Below are 17915 nucleotides of genomic sequence, written 5' to 3'. Positions count from 1 at the left end.
TTTACACACCTACATAATTTCTCCCTTTTTTCTGTTTGCTTTATGTAATTCCTCACAGACTCCACCATTACCACAGTTATCTATTACCTGCAGCTCCTCTGTATTTGTCTGAAACCCCCTGTCTTTTCCTTTGCAATGATAATTGTTCTTCTATTTGTTAATGTTAATTTTTAATAATCTAGTCTGTTATTTCTTACTCTCATTCCCTCTCAATCCCTGATGCTCCTGGCCTCTGATGCCAGACTCCCTCTCCGATCTCTGTTCGCCCTCATTTCTAAATCTAAAGGTTTAGTCTGGGAATCCCTGAAGGTGCAGTGAATTGCCTGCCAGGTAGAAGAATGGAGCTGGAGTACTATACCGTCCCGTATCCCATTTCGCCGCCTTTTTAAAGACACGCCCCTTTAAACGGTTTCTTAAATGCTTTTCCGCTGTTTGAGTTCGCCGTGTCTTTGTTGAACGGCTTCTGTTTACGTTTGAACGCCACTCTTTTCACAGCCTTTCCTGTCTGATACTTGCCGTGTCGCGGCCTGTCTTAGACAGCTTTGCTCAGGAGATCTCCAGGTCTCTAAACTGCGGTCCCAGACCACATGTTGGCTTTCTGTAAATGCCGTTGGCTGCTCAGCAGTGACTGACGGCCTTTTAGCGGCCAGACTGACTGTGCGATGTTTTGATATTAAGAGATGTTTTGCCAGACTGAGTGATGTCTTTCGCTGGCTTCTGTGTCGCTCTGCACTGGACAGGCTGAGTCAGGCCGTGAAAGAACCCTGTTAATATTCCCGCTTGCGATTTTGGTTTATCTCAAAGATCTCAGACAAGTGTGGGAGGTTCCACCTTGGCAGAAGTGATTTGTTGCGTCTTGTAATGAAGTCGTAAATGAAAGACGAGCTAATGAGAAAGGGAAACTGGAAAAGCCGGTGGCTGGCGGCTCGTTTTGAAGGCCTGCCTGTCGTCTCTCAGCCCTGGGGCTGGTAATGGGCACCACGGTAACCTGCAGCGAATTAAACGTTTTGGTGGGAAAAACGTCGCAGCGCACCGCTCCGTGACCAACGCGTCGCTACCCGTTTCGTTACCGTGGGCACGTTCACGCCCGAGGAGGTCCTGGCACCGTCGGGACGGACACGGGCCCAGGCATGTTCTGGAACTCCTCGTACGCTCCGTTACACGGGGTCTCCTCGCCCCTGTCTGAGACGGGACGTCCCGTCCCGATCGGGTCACTGAGCGTGTGCTCTCCGTCTGAACGGCCCTGTTTTTGTGTTGGTGCAAATGGCTCCCTCATTACAAGGACATTTACTGATATAATTCAATTGTTCCGGTACGCCTGAAGAACTCTTTATCACAGTCAGCAGTGAGGGCCAGATCAGGTCTGCAGTGAGGGTAAGATAATGTCAGCAGTGAGGGTAAGATCAGGTCAGCAGTGAGGGTAAGATAATGTCTGCAGTGAGGGTAAGATCAGGTCAGCAGTGAGGGTAAGATCGGGTCAGCAGTGAGGGTAAGATAATGTCAGCAGTGAGGGTAAGATAATGTCTGCAGTGAGGGTAAGATAATGTCTGCAGTGAGGGTAAGATCGTGTCAGCAGTGAGGGTCAGATAATGCTTATTTTGAGGTTTTTTTTATGTAACTGCGCATGGAAAGACTCGTGGCTTTGTGTGCAAGCGGCTGCATTAAAGTTGCACGCTGGCTCAGATGTGGTCTCACCCCGTAGGTTTTTCGAGAACTGTGCGGTGATTCAGCTTCCTGTTTCAGCCTGGGTCTGTGGAGTGAGGTCATTCCGTCGCGAGCGTGATGTCATGCCCGTTCGGCGAAGCCTGTGCCCGTGGGGGCGGGGCTCTTTTTCGACCGCGGTGAGGCCAGGTCCTTGTCCCCGCTCGGCAGAACCAGCGCCCGGCTGCTCAGGCCCGGTCTCTGATGGGAAACTCACCTGCTGCTGGTGGCGGATCTAATGCCTTCCTGCGCTGCCGACGCCTGCTCCAGCGTCTTCCTGCGCTGCCGACGCCTGCTCCAGCGTCTTCCTGCGCTCTTTCAATCAGCGCTTCCTCCCCACCCAGGCCTCCCCATGACATCACCAGTTACATCACCCCCCACCCCACCACCCACCCCTACTTGTGACCGCTCCCTGACATCTGGTCACGTCACCCGCGACCCCCCATAACTTTGCTGGGAGGAGCTGGGACGGGGGTGGGGGGGGTGGGGTCGAGGTCGAGTGTTGAACCTGGCACCCGTCCAGCAGGGCCTCGGTATCTCCGCACGTCTCTCAGCCCCTAATGAATGGCATGCTGGGGAAGAAAATGTGCTCTTGTAGCGCGCTTTTGCTCCGTCCTGGAGGGCCTGTTTGTTTTACTTTGGGGCCGTTACCACGAAAGGATGGGTCCCCTGGTCACATGGCAGGGGGCGTTCGGAGGCCAGCGGGCTGGAGGACTCCGCGTCCCCAGAGCCGAGCTGAAGCGATTCGTTCGCTGCGTGTAGCGATTAGCACGCGCGTAGCAGTTAGCGCGCTCGCGGCTAATTAGCCGCCGGGTTTCTGCTGTCAGGGGGAGGAGGCTTTGCATTAGAAAACTGCGTCAGAGCACTTAAGGGAGGTTAGGAAAGCGCGGCTTCGGTTCACGGCTCCTGCAGGATTGATGGGGTGTTATGGGGGGGGGACTCCAGAGGGGGGCATGGGGGGGGGCGAACGCAGGGGAGAGCTATCAAGCGGCAGGCGGTGTGAAGTTTGGGGGTATTTATATCTCCCTCAAGTGAGAACAGAAAGTGAATATCGGCCTCTCAGCCGGTAGATACGGGGTGGGTGGGTGGTGGGGGGGAAGCGATCGGTGCGTTCCATTTGAGCGGCGACGCCGTCGACATGGCCGTCCGTAACATTCTCCCCCCCAAACCCCTTAATCCGAGCGCCGGGAACGCGCGCTTTTGGGCTGCGGCTGGCTTTCGACTGAGTTCTGCCTTAAGTGCGGCAGCCTTGCTCAGCCGTGGATCCCAAAATATCTGGATCTAGGATTACCCCCCCTCCCCCTCAGCCCCCCCCTAGCCCCCCCTGCACCCCCGTCCTGTCTGCCCCAGTATAAATGTGCATCACATCGCCCTTTGGGCCAGTGTCACGGACAGGGATTTTGGGGCACCAGCACTGCTCAGGCTAACGGGATTGCTTTTTCGCGAGGTGTGAGGAATCTTCACGTTGCCAGAGGTAGACTCTTGAAAATATACATTCCGAAATAAAAGCACGTGAAGCGCGGGCATTTTATGTGTAATGCATGTGCTTCGAGCCTCAGAGACTGTGGGTCACAGTCAGGCTCTGTGTTGGCAGCGGCATTGTGGTTCAGTCACTTTCTTCCTGTATTATTTTACCAGCGTAAGGTAACAATAAGCCTTTTCTTATTTTATTAATTGCCTTCCTTCCTTCCTGCAGTGTATTTAATGGCGGTGATTTGCAGTTTTTTTTTTCTGTTGTCTGTAACTGTCTTATACTGACCTGTCTGTGTTTTCGTTTACGCTTGTCCCGTGTTTGGATAGCTGTATATTTAAATGGAAAACTAAAGCTGTAAAAAAGCACTTTACTGGTGGAACAGCTTTGTCCAAGCTTTCTCGTGTATATAAATATGTTTCTGTGTGACAAACTGTTGTTATGTAAGTGCATTTTAAAAAGAAAAGAGGTACTTTAAATGGAACGAGGAGGCATTTACTGCGAGGCCCGGGGTTTTATGAGGCTGTAATATGGTAAAAATAAACCCAGGGTATGAATTATTTCAGTTGGCGTAAGATGAAAGCGCTGTAAGTCGCCCTTGGCGACGGCATCTTTGCGATGGCGCTAAATCGATGACTGCGCCGTTAACGGCGGCGGCGGCGGCGGCGGCGGCAATGGCTCACTGCGTGTTGTCGTCGTTTCGCAGGTCGTATTTGCGAGCGTCGGACCGAGCGAGCCCCTTGACCGCGGACACACACACGCACACCTGCAGGAACCCGTCAGAGCAGAGTAACCCGACCCAGCGCCAGCAGCACCATGAGCGGCCATTACAGCGTCTCCCTGCCAGGCCCCGCCCCCTGGGGCTTCAGACTGCAGGGGGGGAAGGACTTCAACATGCCCCTCACCATCTCCAGGGTGAGTCCACCTTCTCCTTTCTCCTCCCTCTCTCCCCCTCACCATCTCCAGGGTGAGTCCACCTTCTCCTTTCTCCTCCCTCTCTCCCCCTCACCATCTCCAGGGTGAGTCCACCTTCTCCTTTCTCCTCCCTCTCTCCCCCTCACCATCTCCAGGGTGAGTCCACCTTCTCCTTTCTCCTCCCTCTCTCCCCCTCACCATCTCCAGGGTGAGTCCACCTCCTCCTTTCTCCTCCCTCTCTCCCCCTTCTCTCCCCTTCTCTCCCCCTCTCTTCTCGTCTTTCCCTCCCTCTTGCATCTTCCTCTACTCCCCCCCCACCCCCCCCGGTCAGAGAGCCCCCTCATCGTCTTTAAGGTGCACCGGCTGCTGGTCGCCCCTCTTTAATCCTAACTGGCCCCGCCCCCTCTCAGTACCCGCCCCTGATCTCTTTACCAGCCCCCCGAGCCCAGCCCCCACCACCCCCTCCCCAGCCCCCCGGTCCCTCCTCCCCTAATGTGGCAGGGACACTCATAGCCCAAGAATGGCTCCACCCCCTTCTCTGCCATCTGCCTGTAGAGTGGTGAAAAGATGAGGTGATTGATTTTCCTCCCCCCTGCCCCCCACACACACACAAACACACTCATGCACACACACACACAGCATGCGCACACACACATACACAAACAGGCACACACACACCATTCCCTCCTCTTTACTGTGGAAAACATATGCTGCCTTACTTTAAAGAAAAAACTGTCCCACTCTCTCTCTCTCTCTCTCCTTCTCTTCTATCTCTCTGTTATACCTCTCTTTTTATATCCATGTTGGTCATCTCCATTTTTAGGTCTCACATTGGGTACATTACGGTGATGGCAAGTTTCTGGACGGGAACACTGCATTTGTTCCATGAGATAGAATATATAGAATATATATGACTAGAGTTAATCTCTTTCTGTTGTGATTGATGAGGATGGATCTGTGGCCTTTCTGGATTGGCTTTGCATTAATCTACTCTGCAGGTATTTTCCAGTGCCTTTCTGAGCACTGTCCCTTATGAAACAGCTAAAACATATATGCTTTTTTGGGGTTTTTAAGGCTTTTATAACATTTTTATGCTGATTAGTTCTCCCCAGGGTGGCTGAAGTTCTTACCCATATGTTTTAAATGGCAATGTTCAGAGGCTGGGGTGGGTTCTGTGTATGGGTGGTGTGACATTACAGGTCATATGAAACTAGCTTTACGTTTGGCAGTGATCATCTCATACCTGCGCGAATTTTCTCCCCGACTCTCCCACTGAACACATAGCTGTCAACCTTTTTCCACTCATCATCAGCTTACTTCTGTATGTATGGTATATACAGTATGTGTATTAAAATGCCAAAAATAGCATTTGTTGCCTGGCGCATAGATATTGTGTTCACTTACGATGATTTAGTGCAGTATGTGAGGGGTTGTATGGTGGCTCATCCTGCTAAGGCTCTGTTGTAGGTCATGGATGGGCTCCGTGGTCTGGTATCTGATCTGGGCGGTGCCAGTGCCCACTATGCCAGGCAACCCTGCACGGCTGACATCAGCATTGGGCAGGGACGCGCGGGTTTTAGTCAGCTGGGATGGTCGCTTCTCATCATGCGCCGGCGCCCCCTGCTGGTCATTCGGTTGCCCGCCAGGCTGTATTATAACCCGGCCTTAGGGTCGGGCCATAACAGAAGACGGGCACTAAAGTGGGTTGCATTGAGTTGTAACTGTCTGGAATTTATCCTGAAAAAAAAAACTTCAGGTGCTGACGTAGCCAAAATAACACAGAAAAGACACACTGTCTGAGATGGGAAGAGCCTATCCAAATAAAAAATAAAACATCTAATTAAACCGCACACTTCCTCTGTCTCCCAGTCTGTCATGGACAATGTGAAAATGGTGCAGTGCCAGCAAAAATAAAGGCCGTCTCCCTACGCCTCCCTACGCCTCCCTACGCCTCCCTGCGCCTCCCTACGCCTCCCTGCTGTATTCAGAATGCCATTGCCGACCTTTGACCCCAGTCTGCTACCTTTCACACCTCGCTGTTTAATAATTTCCCGTGTTTGACTGCTGGAATTCCACTGGTCAAAGTGTACCGCCTGGAAGGGAAGGATCCAGGGAAAACCCCTGTTGACAGTGTGCAAGGTATAGTAGCTGCAGCTTGGTCAAAAGGGCAACGTTTTTTTGTCCGTTGTGGTGTGTACCTGTGTTTAGGCCAGAGGCTGGTCCTCTGCGTGTTTTTCTGTGCTTGCTTAAATGGAAACACCGAATACTTTTGGGGGACCGTCAGGCCTCAGTGATTTTCTGAGGGTCTGATATCGCTGGATGTTGTGACGTAGCGGGATTACTGCTGTCTCTCTCCTGCGTTTCAGGAATGAAAGGGAGGCCTTGAGGTCAGGTCCTGTGTGTTTCTCTTTGCCTGTTCCCAGAGTTTGGCTTCACCGCTGGCCTCTTTTGGGCCGGCCTGCGGAGGTAGAGCGTTCCACCCCACCGAGCCCATCGGGGAACCTTCCGGAACAACAAACCTTCCGTCGGAAACCTCAACCTCCGAGACTCCTCGGAATATTAGTCTGAGACTTCCTCCTTTCCTGCTCCTTCCGGCCTGGCTTTTCCTGGTCTGCTGTTGGGCGGCCGGCCCGTGCAGGGTAGGCCCCATTGGCGGGTCGCCCGCTCGGAGAGGTGGGCACGCCGTGGACTGACGGCTGCCTCTGTGCCCCGCTCTGGTCATGGCGTCGCGTTCTTTGCGTCTTTTCGGAACGAAACGATGTTTGACACGACTGGAATCCCTCCTCCAGCTCTGTCTCTCAGTCCGTTCCTCCCTCCCTCGTTTTTCCCGTCCATTCCTCCCTCCCTCGTTTTCCCTGCTCTCTCTCTCCGTCCCTCCCTCCCTCCCTCATTTTTCCTGCTCTGTCTCTCCCTCCCTCCCTCCCTCCCTCGTTTTCCCTGCTCTCCCTCCCTCCCTCCCTCCCTCGTTTTCCCTCCCTCCCTCCCTCCCTCCCGTTTTCCCTGCCTTCTCTCCTCCCTCCCTCCTCCCGTTCCCTCCCTCCCTCCTCTCCCCCTCGTTTTCCCTGCTCTGTCTCTCCCTCCCTCCCTCCCTCCCTCCCTCCCCGGGCGGTGACAGTGCCTGTTCTGACCGACGGCGGCGGCTCCGGCGGCAGTTGGCCGGGGTTCAGCGGCGAGCACAAGCGTGCCTTTATTCAGCCCGTGTGAAAATGTTTAAAACAGGCCAGCGTTCCCGCCGCCTCCCTCTCGGAGCGGAACTCCGGGGGCCTGGGACATCCTGAGCAGGCCGAGGCCTTGCCCCCCCCCGCCTCACCCCTTGCCCTCGCCCCCCTTTCCATGACGGCCTCTGTGAAAGAGAGAGCGAGGGACCGGGCCCTCCACAGGCCTTGCACCGTACGGGGCATGTGTGTACTTCGGCATTTCACTCTCGTTTCCGAAATCCAGAACGCGCCCCTGGTCCCGCCCCTCTGTCCCAGTGCAGGGTTTTTAAACGCTGTGCCTTTTCTCCGGCTGCGCAGTGCGAGCCCTGTGACCTCGCCGCGGGGCCGCGGTCATGTGACCGCGTTCGCCCTCGTCCTCTGGGTCGTCACGGGCGACGGCCTTCCCTACGGGACGCTCGGAGGAGCGCAGTCAGCTGATTTGGGCCCTCTGGAGCACACGCTGTCCTGGAGCTGCAGGCTCGTCAGGGCGTCAGGCTTTAATCTGCAGACCTCAGCAGAACTCACCGTAGCACGGATACCACCCGCATTTTTATCGCGTTTGATTAACTGCTCACGGCTTCAGAAGTAACCTATTTATAACCTGTTTGAGTGTGTGTGTGTATGTGATATACACAGTATATATGTGTGTGTGTGTCTATGTGTGTGGGTGTGGTTGTGCCTGTGTGTGTGTGTGTGTGTGTGTGTCTCTATACAGGTGTGTTTGTGTGTGAGTGTGGGTGTGTCTCGTATAGAGAAGGAACATGAGCAGAGATAGGAGGTATGTGGGTACAGGTATACTCCAGGTGAAGGAGTGATTGAGAGAGAAGTAGGCCCCTGATGTAAACAGCACACGGGCTATAAATTCATCTGGGCTCCTCCTGTCAGATCTCATGTAACATTCATCCTTCCCCATGAAAGGCACCGCGTTCAGAAATTCTGCTTCGGTTGAAAATCTGAGGCCGAGTCTTTGGCTGTTTAATGTGAAAAACATATCGCCCGAAATTGAGTTGTTTGAATTCTTCACGGTCTCCGTCCCCAGTATCCGGTTTGTCCGGTTTGGTCTGAATGCGGTCGGGCCTAAATGTGAGGCACGCATAGCATCATTTAAAAACAGAACGTGACCTTTAATTCTGTACCAGGCACTGACAGACTGTTCATTAAATTGGCAGAAGCCTTATTTTGCCGAGTGGCCATTACTGTGTAAAAAATGTTGTTACCGAGCACCATTTTATTCTATTTTTTGGAAAGTGCTAGTCCACAGTTCCGTCTGTGTAGCTAGTACATGTTTAATATTTAATGGTTGGCCTAATTGTTGTTATTTTTCTTTTAATTTGGTGGCAATCGAATAGATTATTGCTTCTCCTGCAACACTGCTTCCGTAATGACCTTAGAGAGAATTCAACCCGTAACACCAGTGGCATACTCGAAAATCATATCGTTTTCGCCCCTTTTTGGGGGATCTCCTTACATTTTGAATAGAAGTCGAGTTTGTGATTGTTCATTTAGCCGACACAGATGCAGCTAGTCCGCCTCCGCTCTGAGGAGGCCACAGCTCGCACGACCGTTCCCAGCGAGGTTCCTCTCGCCCCGCCGTCGGCCTTCAGAGTCGACCCGCCTGAAATGTGCCGACTCCGCCGGAATCTTCCGGCACTTTTTTGTGAAAGCGTTCCGGGGTTCAGACGATGGAAACCTGGACGTGCGGCTTGGCCGCACACCGCCGTGTCAGATTCCCACCCCAGCCCACAAAGCGCTGAGGACGGGCGCGGATTCGGAACCTCCGCGCCATGATTCTGTCCCGTCCTGGACGGGGGCTGAGATTGACGGTGCCGTTTTTCGAACGTGTCTGCAAAACTTTGATGCGTGCCATCGAAAACACGAGCTGACGGAAGAACAATCCCCTCTTGTGTCCTGGAAGCGGCTTTTCGCCCATAAATCCTTCTGCTGGGAGGAAGGAACCCAAAGCAGCTCTCTGTGTAGTCACACACTGGTCGCTGTGGAGGTCACGGACCCAGGAAATGACTACGATTCCCAGGTGACACTTCTGCGGCACGCTTCAGAAAGATGCTCTGCTAACATCCAGTATGCAGTTATGCGCATTGACCTGGTGAGGACATGAAAATAAACAATGCAATCCATCCATCCACCATCTATACCCGCTTATTCCTGGTATCCCAGCATGCATTGGATTGAGAGGCAGGAGTACACCCTGGACATTTTTCCTGTCCATTGCAGGGCACACACGCCACTCAGACACACTCATACCTATGGGCGATTTAGACTCTCCAGTTAACCTAGCCTGCGTGTCCCTGGACTGTGGGAGGAAACCGGAGCACCCAGAGGAGTGGAGAAAGGTGTTTGGCTCCTCAGGCAGGTTGGGATTCATTTTCAGACCATATCTGGTATAACTGTACTCATTTCTAATTCTGGATTCTTTTGCTTTTGTCCAAAAATTTAATAATTCACTCTAACAATGGGGCCCCGTACTTTGCTGCCATATAACATAATAAATATGAGGTGCTTTCAGAGCTGGAATTTTAATTATCAAGGTATTGTTTCCTTGTGTTTTTCCCAGTTTTATTTTAATAGCTTAATTGCAAAATTATAATTACCCAGTTGTTATAGATTAATCATATATTTGGCAGCGGAGAAACCCCTGTACTTTTCCTGAAATAGATGTATGTGTGAGTTCTTTTGTTTATAGCATACTGCTCTCTTGAGATTTACTCTGAAATACTACTCTGCTTTGGTGTGGAACACCGTTCTCCCCAAACAAAACTTTTTTTTATTTAAAGCGAACATTCTCAAGGCCAGAAAAAAAGGCTTTATCACTCCGTGCTTTCCCTGATCCCGACTGTTCTACACGGCGCTTTTTGTTTTGTTTGGCAGGGCCTGCTGGGATTGGGCCTTCAGCGGGGGGGGGAGGGTTTTGCCGATGAAATGTATTTCTGCTCTTTGACCCCTGTGGTTTTTGTTGCAAGTTGTCCAAACATAGTCCGTCACGTTTACAGGCAATAACTGTCAACAATTTCTCACTGTCAGGGATGGTTGTCTCAGAATTTATGCCTTGATTTTTGATCGGAAGTTATGATGGTACATTCTGCCCTTTTTTTTTGGCAAAGTGTGCTGATCAAGATCAAAAAGGCATATTTGCATTTGTTTTTGTTTAGAATGAATGTTCCATCTAGAAAGGAACTGAACGTAAGTGATCTTTTTCAGAATTTTGAGGAGCCAATCAGCTGGCAGTGGGCGAAGTTACATGAGGAAAACCAGGTTCCCGGCTCCGATTAGATTTCTTCCCACTCACCAGTTTCCTTTCCAGTGCCTTAAATAAAACTTCAGGCCAGGGTCAAAAAGAGGAGAGTGTCTGTTCTTGACGGGTACCACTGTGACACAAAACCCTGGCCTGGATTCAATCAACTTCTGTCCATAAATTTGACCCGCAGTTAAATGCAAGTGTCATGTTTTTCTTCATAAACAGTTTGGCGAGTTTAGAAATCATCAACCCTATAGAGGTAGCATTGGAAGTTTGCCTAATCCCAGATCAGTCGGAAGAGCCATGCACCCAGGGCTCTGGTGTCTGGTGGGAAAATAACTGTTTGGGCATGGTGAAAGTTTTAAAACTTAATCCTTGCTTAATTTTGCTTTAACCTTAAAATCAACATTGTTTGTCAGTCCCTCCTTTTCGGATCTTTACCTTTGTTTCATGGGCTTTAGTTCATAATGGACCTCTCCTTTCAGGACAGGTAAAAGGAGATCAAGGTAAGAAGCTGTCGTGGCTTGCCCCTGATCTCACTCTTGTGTCATGCTGCTATAACAGCAGTCACAAAGCTGTAGGCGTCGCAGGTAATCATACAATAACTAGCGGAGACACGGATGACGTAATGCCTTTGGGTTCACTGTACCGTGGCCTGTTAAAGGTTAGGTGTTCAGTATTTTCAAAAGAATGTACCGGAGATAAATTTTTTGTGTCTCTCAACGCGCTGGCATGAGGGCTGAGCGTGGAATGTGGCAGGTCAGAAGCGGTTCTTGTGGAGTTTGATCCGTTGTCTGTGTGTATGATTTACCAGAGGGATGTACTTCTGTTTCACATAGCTGCCCAGCCTGAGTGAACTAGGCCTGGTGAGTTAGAATGCTCACAATACTAAGTCACAGTCTTCATTTCTGAATGACCACTGTGAAATATATGAATGATAAAAGGGGGAAAAAAATGCCAAAGAATAACTGGCTAGCTTTGCCAGCTTGGTTTAGCTTCTGGCGCTTTAAATGTGAATGACTTACACAGTGACCGTAGTTTTACTTGGACTGACAATAAAACTTTGAAATGCCTAATATTTATATATATTCTTCACTTCCTCTTTTATGTCTCTCTTGCAGTTTCTCTCTTTCTCTCTCTCTCTTTCTCTCTCTCTCTCTCTCTCCCTCTCTCCATTAATGTGCAAAGGAACAGAAAGCGTCAAGCTCCGTCAGTGCAAACAGGAAGTGAGTTGTTAGAAGCAGGAAGTGATAATTGTCAGAAGAATATGAGCAGGGAGTAGTCAGCCCTGGTCTGGAAAGTAGGGGTCAGGGGTCACAGACCATGTCTGCGCTGGATGACCGGTCGTCTGGACGCTTTGGCCAGGCCTCCTGTTCCCCATGGGTCTGTTCCTCTATTTTGTGATTTACTGCCAGACCAGGGCTGTTAATACAAAACGACTCTGAATTAAGCTGCTCTTCAACCCCTGGCTGGGTGGCTTGTTTTTGTTTCAGCCGGGAGAGTGCAATGAACCTTTTCAGTTTTACAAGTCTCAGACCGCCTGTCTGTCAGTCTGCTTTTCTTGGGTTAAGAAAATTGGTATCCTAACTGGGTCGTAAGTAGTTGGACGTCCGTGTATCTTGGAGTTACTTTGAGTAATTTGTACGATCGCAGACTTGTTCCAGCTCATGGTTGATTATGGCTGACTATTCAATGTTTTTGTAATGCCTTAATTTATTTATGCACTTTATTAGAACTTATTAGGAATATTGTTAAAATATTTTAGACAGATTTACCCGAGGTGAATTTAAAGGTCCCTAATGAGACCATGAGTAGCCAATGTGATTTCTTTTCATTTTCTTATTTGATTGTGCCACTCCAGATGCTTAATCTGCAATGTGCGTTGAGTAGGTTCCTGCATCATTTCAGGAAGTTCTTGTAAGATAATACCAAAGGTGGTAGATGTGGCTTGAGATATGTTGTAGAACATTTTTCCATAAGACATATGGAACCGAGTGGGCATATTCAATGCCTGCTGGCAAAGTGGTCAAGTCAGTCAGCCAGTGAGTAATGACTACATTGTCTCCAGCTACATCCTCTTCTTGCAGCTAAAATGTCCGACAGCACATTGGTCTACATTACTTGTGTGAAACCATAATGTCGGGTTTTGGGTTGTGCAGGATTATACGGTTGGACACTGAGAGAACGAGATTGCAGGTTTCCACAGGAAGTTTGTGGTGGTATGCTAGATAAAGTTGAGAGTTGTGGAGTCAGACAGACGGCCTGCACGGACGATTTGAACACTGACACCCATGCTCCTCAGTGCTACTCACTGAGACCTCACTCTAGGGGGGGGGGGACAGGATGCAGTGGAGTTCCAATCTATCCCAGTTCCATTTGGGTTTCATCTGAGCTTAGAGGGTTCTGGCAAAGCCTCGTGCCAATAAAACTGTTTTCAAATTAAGGAAGAACAATGGTGAGATTGGAGAGCGGGAGGAGATGTCGAATTGTATCAGTATGAAAGAGGTCTTGGGGGGGCGGGGGGGGAAGGTCCTTATATTTGAATGTTTTGCATGTCGTCCCCCCCCCCTCTTTTTTTTGCATGCCTGAAGAGTTCTTTTGAATTTGAAAAGAATTAATTGGGACAAAGCTTCAGAGAGAGTGCTAGAGATGGGGTGGAGTGTGGAGATGGAGAAAGCTCGAGAAGGTTTCGCTAAATCGAGAAAGAGAGGGGAGGAGAGATTGATTGGTTCACCAGGCCGCTTGACCACACCGCCGACGAGTTTTGTGTCCGGAAAGATCAGACAGACGAGTGGAGCCAGTTCACTTTGCGGAGAACTGCCTCAAACGTCATCCCTCTGTCCCACCACTCTACCCAGAGATCCTTGTTTGGTAAAAATTTCACAGCTACGCCGGTATCGGCACTTGAGCTCGAACATGCCCTGGCACTTACCGGTTAATTATAGCCGTGGATAAGAAGGGTGGAATACCCTCTGCTCATCGTTGTGGTTCTTTGTCTGGTGCGGTCAGCGCTGCCAGATAGCTTCAACCTCGGAATGCTGCAGTGTTTTTCTTAATTTATTATAATTTTTTTTTTACTCTTCAGTTGCTTGTAAGTTTACCATCCATGTAAAGCGCTATTTTTGACGGAAACAATCACGTTAAAGCAGGATTAGCTCGAGCTGATACGTTGCAGACATTCCTGAATTCCTCCCGGGCTCTCGCATCCTAATATAAATCCCACTTACGCCACAAAACGCGAGGCGGAATTCCGTATCACTTTCAGTGCTGCATTAGCTGAGGGGTCTAGGCCTCTGACTCAGACCCCCAAAACAACCTTAGAACCACAAATTGCGGGGCCCAGGACAGACTGTAGAATGCATTTTATGTCCATGCAGAGCCTTTTCTCACAAGAGTCTAAACAACACGTGCTCTGTCTGGTTCTTGGCCCCCAGATGGAATTTTTTTTTTTCCCCCTCTGTGCAAAATTATACGTTAATGGATTGATAATGTGCGTCGTTAAAAAAAGCGCCCGGACTTTCCATTCTGGTGCGGAGAGACGTGATGAGGCATTTTCTCTTTGAGAATCACAAACCCAGGGCTAGAACTTAAATGAATGCACTGTCAAGGATGAGACTAATTGTTAGTCATCGCAACCAAACCCACCGTTTCAAGAACCTTCATTGGACATGAGACTGAATACAGTCATCCTGCTGTTTTCAATCCCTCTGAAGCAAAAGGATCACTTATTTATGTCTTGAATGACGGTCCCCTCAGAAATTTTTATTTATTAAGCTTAAACTGGTAGACCACCCTTTGCCATGACCTTTACTGAAGCCCCCTTGACCAATGCTTTAGAGGTATGGCTCCCTACAAGTACCAGTTAAGATCCAGTTAATCTTAACCTGTCATCCATGTCAGCATAGAAGAAACGTCACCACTGATTGCGTCCGCACTTGACTCAACAAGTCATCAGGTTAAAGCACCGTTGCCATGAATCTGTATGATGACGTCAGTCTGAGTCTGAACCCGAAGGTTTCTTCTGGTGTCCCACGCGCACAGCTATGTGAGCCGCCATGCCGCTGTGCCGTGGAACGGTCGACCGTTTCCCCAGGTTTAACCGTTGGCGTTAAACCTGTTCTCCAGAAACACCGCGCTCTCTCCCAGAGGCTAGCCGGCTGCTAGCGGGGCTGGTTGGAAAAGCTTGGCTGGGACATGCCGTGACCCAGAACGCTTTAGTAAGAAATTTATATCTGGTTTTTCGGGGCGTAAAAGCCTGCAGAGTGTTTTGTGGGTTTGGCTAAGACGCAGAGAGGCATTTGAGGGAACATTGATGTTTTAGTCTTTCTTTCTTTTTTTTTCTTCTCCCCCAGATTTGTTGGGGAATAAATACTTCAGCGTTGGTTATTAGAGAATCTCATGCGCGGAGGGAAAGAACCACACAAGCTATTTTCAGACGGACCGAATCCAAGGTTCTCCATAGCAGCTGTTATTAGAGGACTGCTCAGTCACTTAGATAGATGATGGGGCTTCATGGCTGCTTGTGAAACTCTACAGACACTGTGGATTCTTACTGCCGGATTAGTCATATTTATATATAGACACAGCTGGCTTATAGGCGGTAGATTATCTTCCTATTTCTTCTTTTTACCCTTGTTTTTAGTGAGTTACCTTTGCCTTTTTAAGTAATGCTCAGTTGCCATAGACGTAGGCATCTTCGATGAATACATATTCTGGAATAATATGTAAAAAAAAAAAAAAAAATTAAGTAAATAAAAAATCACAGGCTTCTATCATACATGATTATGATAAAGCATAATGAGTGCTAGTATACCTATTTTCAAAAGATTTCCAAATATGTTAATGCACACTTGTTTATATTGAAGTTACCAACTTCATTTTGTGAATTACAGCAGCCTATTTTGCTGTGCCGTGATACTGTCTGTCCACCATTAATTTCCGCCCAGCCGTAAGTGCACAGATTGAGCGTACGTGTGCAGGATAATGTGCTTTAGCACGCCAGACAGCGATACAGACACAGGGTTTGAAATGTGGGGTTGTTCAGGGTTCAGCCGGTGCTCAGTGTCTGGAGCGACGGCCCTCGGTGCTGAATGAAGGCTCCGGTGTGTTTTATTCCTGGTTTGTCTGACGGAGCGACGCTGATAAGCGCGGTATCGAGGGCTCCTCCGCTCGCTGGTTACTCCTCGGTAAGTGACGAGCCCGTAGACAGAGTGCAGAACCGAAAAGGAGCAGCTCTGGAGTGTTTCTCCTTCCCCTACCCCTACCCCCCTACCTTATCCTACCCTACCCCCCTACACCCATACCCCCGTACCCCCCTAACCTCTGACCCCCCTACCCCTACCCGTACCCCTACCCCCCTACCCCCCGCTACCCCCCTACCCCCTTATCCCCTACCCCCTAACCTCCACCCCCTACCCCCTACCCCCCTACCTCCCCTATCCCTACCCCTACCCCCTACCCCCTACCCCCTACCCCTGTCTCTGGCCTGGACCCAGCGGACTTATGTAAACACCCGTATCCTACTTCAGAAAAAATAAATCGGCCCTCTGAAAAAAACGGAGGGAAAAAGAAAAATGTCAGTATTTCAGCGCTGTGTGACTGCAGGCAGCTGCCAGGGCTCGCCCCTGCGAAAGCTGATACAACGTCAGATACCATATTCCTAATTATTCTTCTGGTTGTCCGCCGTTTTTTAAAAATATGCAATTTCGGGAATGCTACTGTGTATTGAGTTTCGGGAGGTTTGAGCAAAGCCTTTTAATGGAGGAGACGGAGGACAGGTTTTTGGAAAAAAGAGTGTGCTTCATTTTTTACATAGAGAATATTTAACTGTAGGGAATATTTAACTGTAGTAATGCTGAATCCATTCATGAGGCATTTCCCTGTGGATTCCAATACTCTTCTGTCTTTTCTGTTATTCAGTTAATTAGAGAAACTGTTGTTTAACGCCTTTGGTCTAGCTCGCATTTGCCTTTTAAATACCATCGAAGGTCATCGAAGACACAGCATTTTTCAAGAGGTAAGAAGAGGGGGAATCAAAAACTAAAAACTGTGCCATGCTTGTGTTTCAGTAGTACTATTTTTTCCCCCATTCACACCTCTGATGTCAGCTTTAAATTTGTGCTTCATGGAAATTATTAGGCCTGCGTGCCAAACTGACCTCATTTTAGCCACAGACCGCTACTTAGCTATTCCTTAGCTGACTGTACCCTGGCAGGGTTTGTTATGCTGAAGCTTGACTATATTTAAAAAATGCACCTTATTTATTTTATTACCTCTTTTTACTGAATGCACTGTAGACTGGTGTTCATTGAAGCACACACACACACACACACGTTTGCGCTAAATTTCCCTCTCTCACTGGTTCAGTCAGACATGCTTAGTGTAGCAGTTTGTCTCTGGTACACCCTCCATTCAGGAAAGCTTACTGTACAGGCCTCTTGGCAAGGTGCAGGTAGTTATTGCCTGTTCTTTTGGGGCTGCGAGATTTTTCCTGAGAAACCAAATACCAGCTGCCTTTTTCCCTCTCCGATGAGGAGGCCGCAGCTGCCTCAGACAGGCTTCAGTGCCACAGACAGGCTCCTGTACCCTTTATCACAGACAGGCTCCTGTACCCTGTGCCACAGACAGGCTCCTGTACCCTGTGCCACAGACAGGCTCCTGTACCCTGTGCCACAGACAGGCTCCTGTACCCTGTGCCACAGACGGGCTCCTGTACCCTGTGCCACAGATAGGCTCCTGTACCACAGACGGGTGCCTGTACCACAGACAGGCTCCTGTGCTGTATGGGGAGGGGCTTATGAGCTGAAAGTCTTGCTCTTGTAGTCTTTGTTCTGTGACCCGTTTCTTGACCCAAAGCTCTGGCCCTCTTTCAAACTTGTCCTTCGATGTGTTTTTAATAGTTATCCAGTTATTGGGATATCTGCGGATAATTTTGGATCACGCAGTTCTGATTCAGACAAGGACAGAAGGTTGATCTTTATCCTGACGTGAATCCGTTTTGTGTTTCTGTGAAGACGTGCGATGAGACGCGCGGCGGCTGGTGTTCCTGTGGTCCCGTGATCCGTGGGGGGCCGACCACAGAAACGCGTCGCGCGGCTAACGCCGGCTCCGCTGGTGAACCCGTCGCGCCTTTGAGATAACACAGCTGTGCAAACTCAAGGCTAAATCATTGATTTCTCAGTGAATAGTGTCGTGTCCTGACCCTCTTTATCTCTGGCCTCTACTGACTCGACTGAAATGCCTCGATGCCTTTGCTCCTTTTCTGCTTTAATGTAAATTTTATGACCCTGTCTTCTGACTTCTTCGTCTTGCAATAGTTTCCAGCACTTTTTCATTACCTACAGGGAAGTTCTGTTTACTAATTGAGCACATTAAAATG

At 49.5% G+C, this 17915-nt stretch overlaps 1 protein-coding gene across 1 annotated transcript in view; it reads left to right on the top strand.

The window, feature by feature from the left end:
• The window catches only part of LOC135233598 (PDZ and LIM domain protein 5-like), a 94841-nt gene that overhangs the window by 7871 nt on the left and 69055 nt on the right, over positions 1-17915 (top strand). The window contains 1 exon segment of the mRNA XM_064297319.1: positions 3879-4087. Within this exon segment, the coding sequence (XP_064153389.1) occupies positions 3989-4087 (99 nt within the window). The 5' untranslated portion in view covers positions 3879-3988.

This window comes from Anguilla rostrata, chromosome 10 (assembly GCF_018555375.3).
Source record: "Anguilla rostrata isolate EN2019 chromosome 10, ASM1855537v3, whole genome shotgun sequence".
Taxonomy (NCBI): domain Eukaryota; kingdom Metazoa; phylum Chordata; class Actinopteri; order Anguilliformes; family Anguillidae; genus Anguilla; species Anguilla rostrata.
The sequence above is the reverse complement of the archived record's forward strand: the minus strand, read 5'-3'. Positions and strand labels throughout refer to the sequence as shown.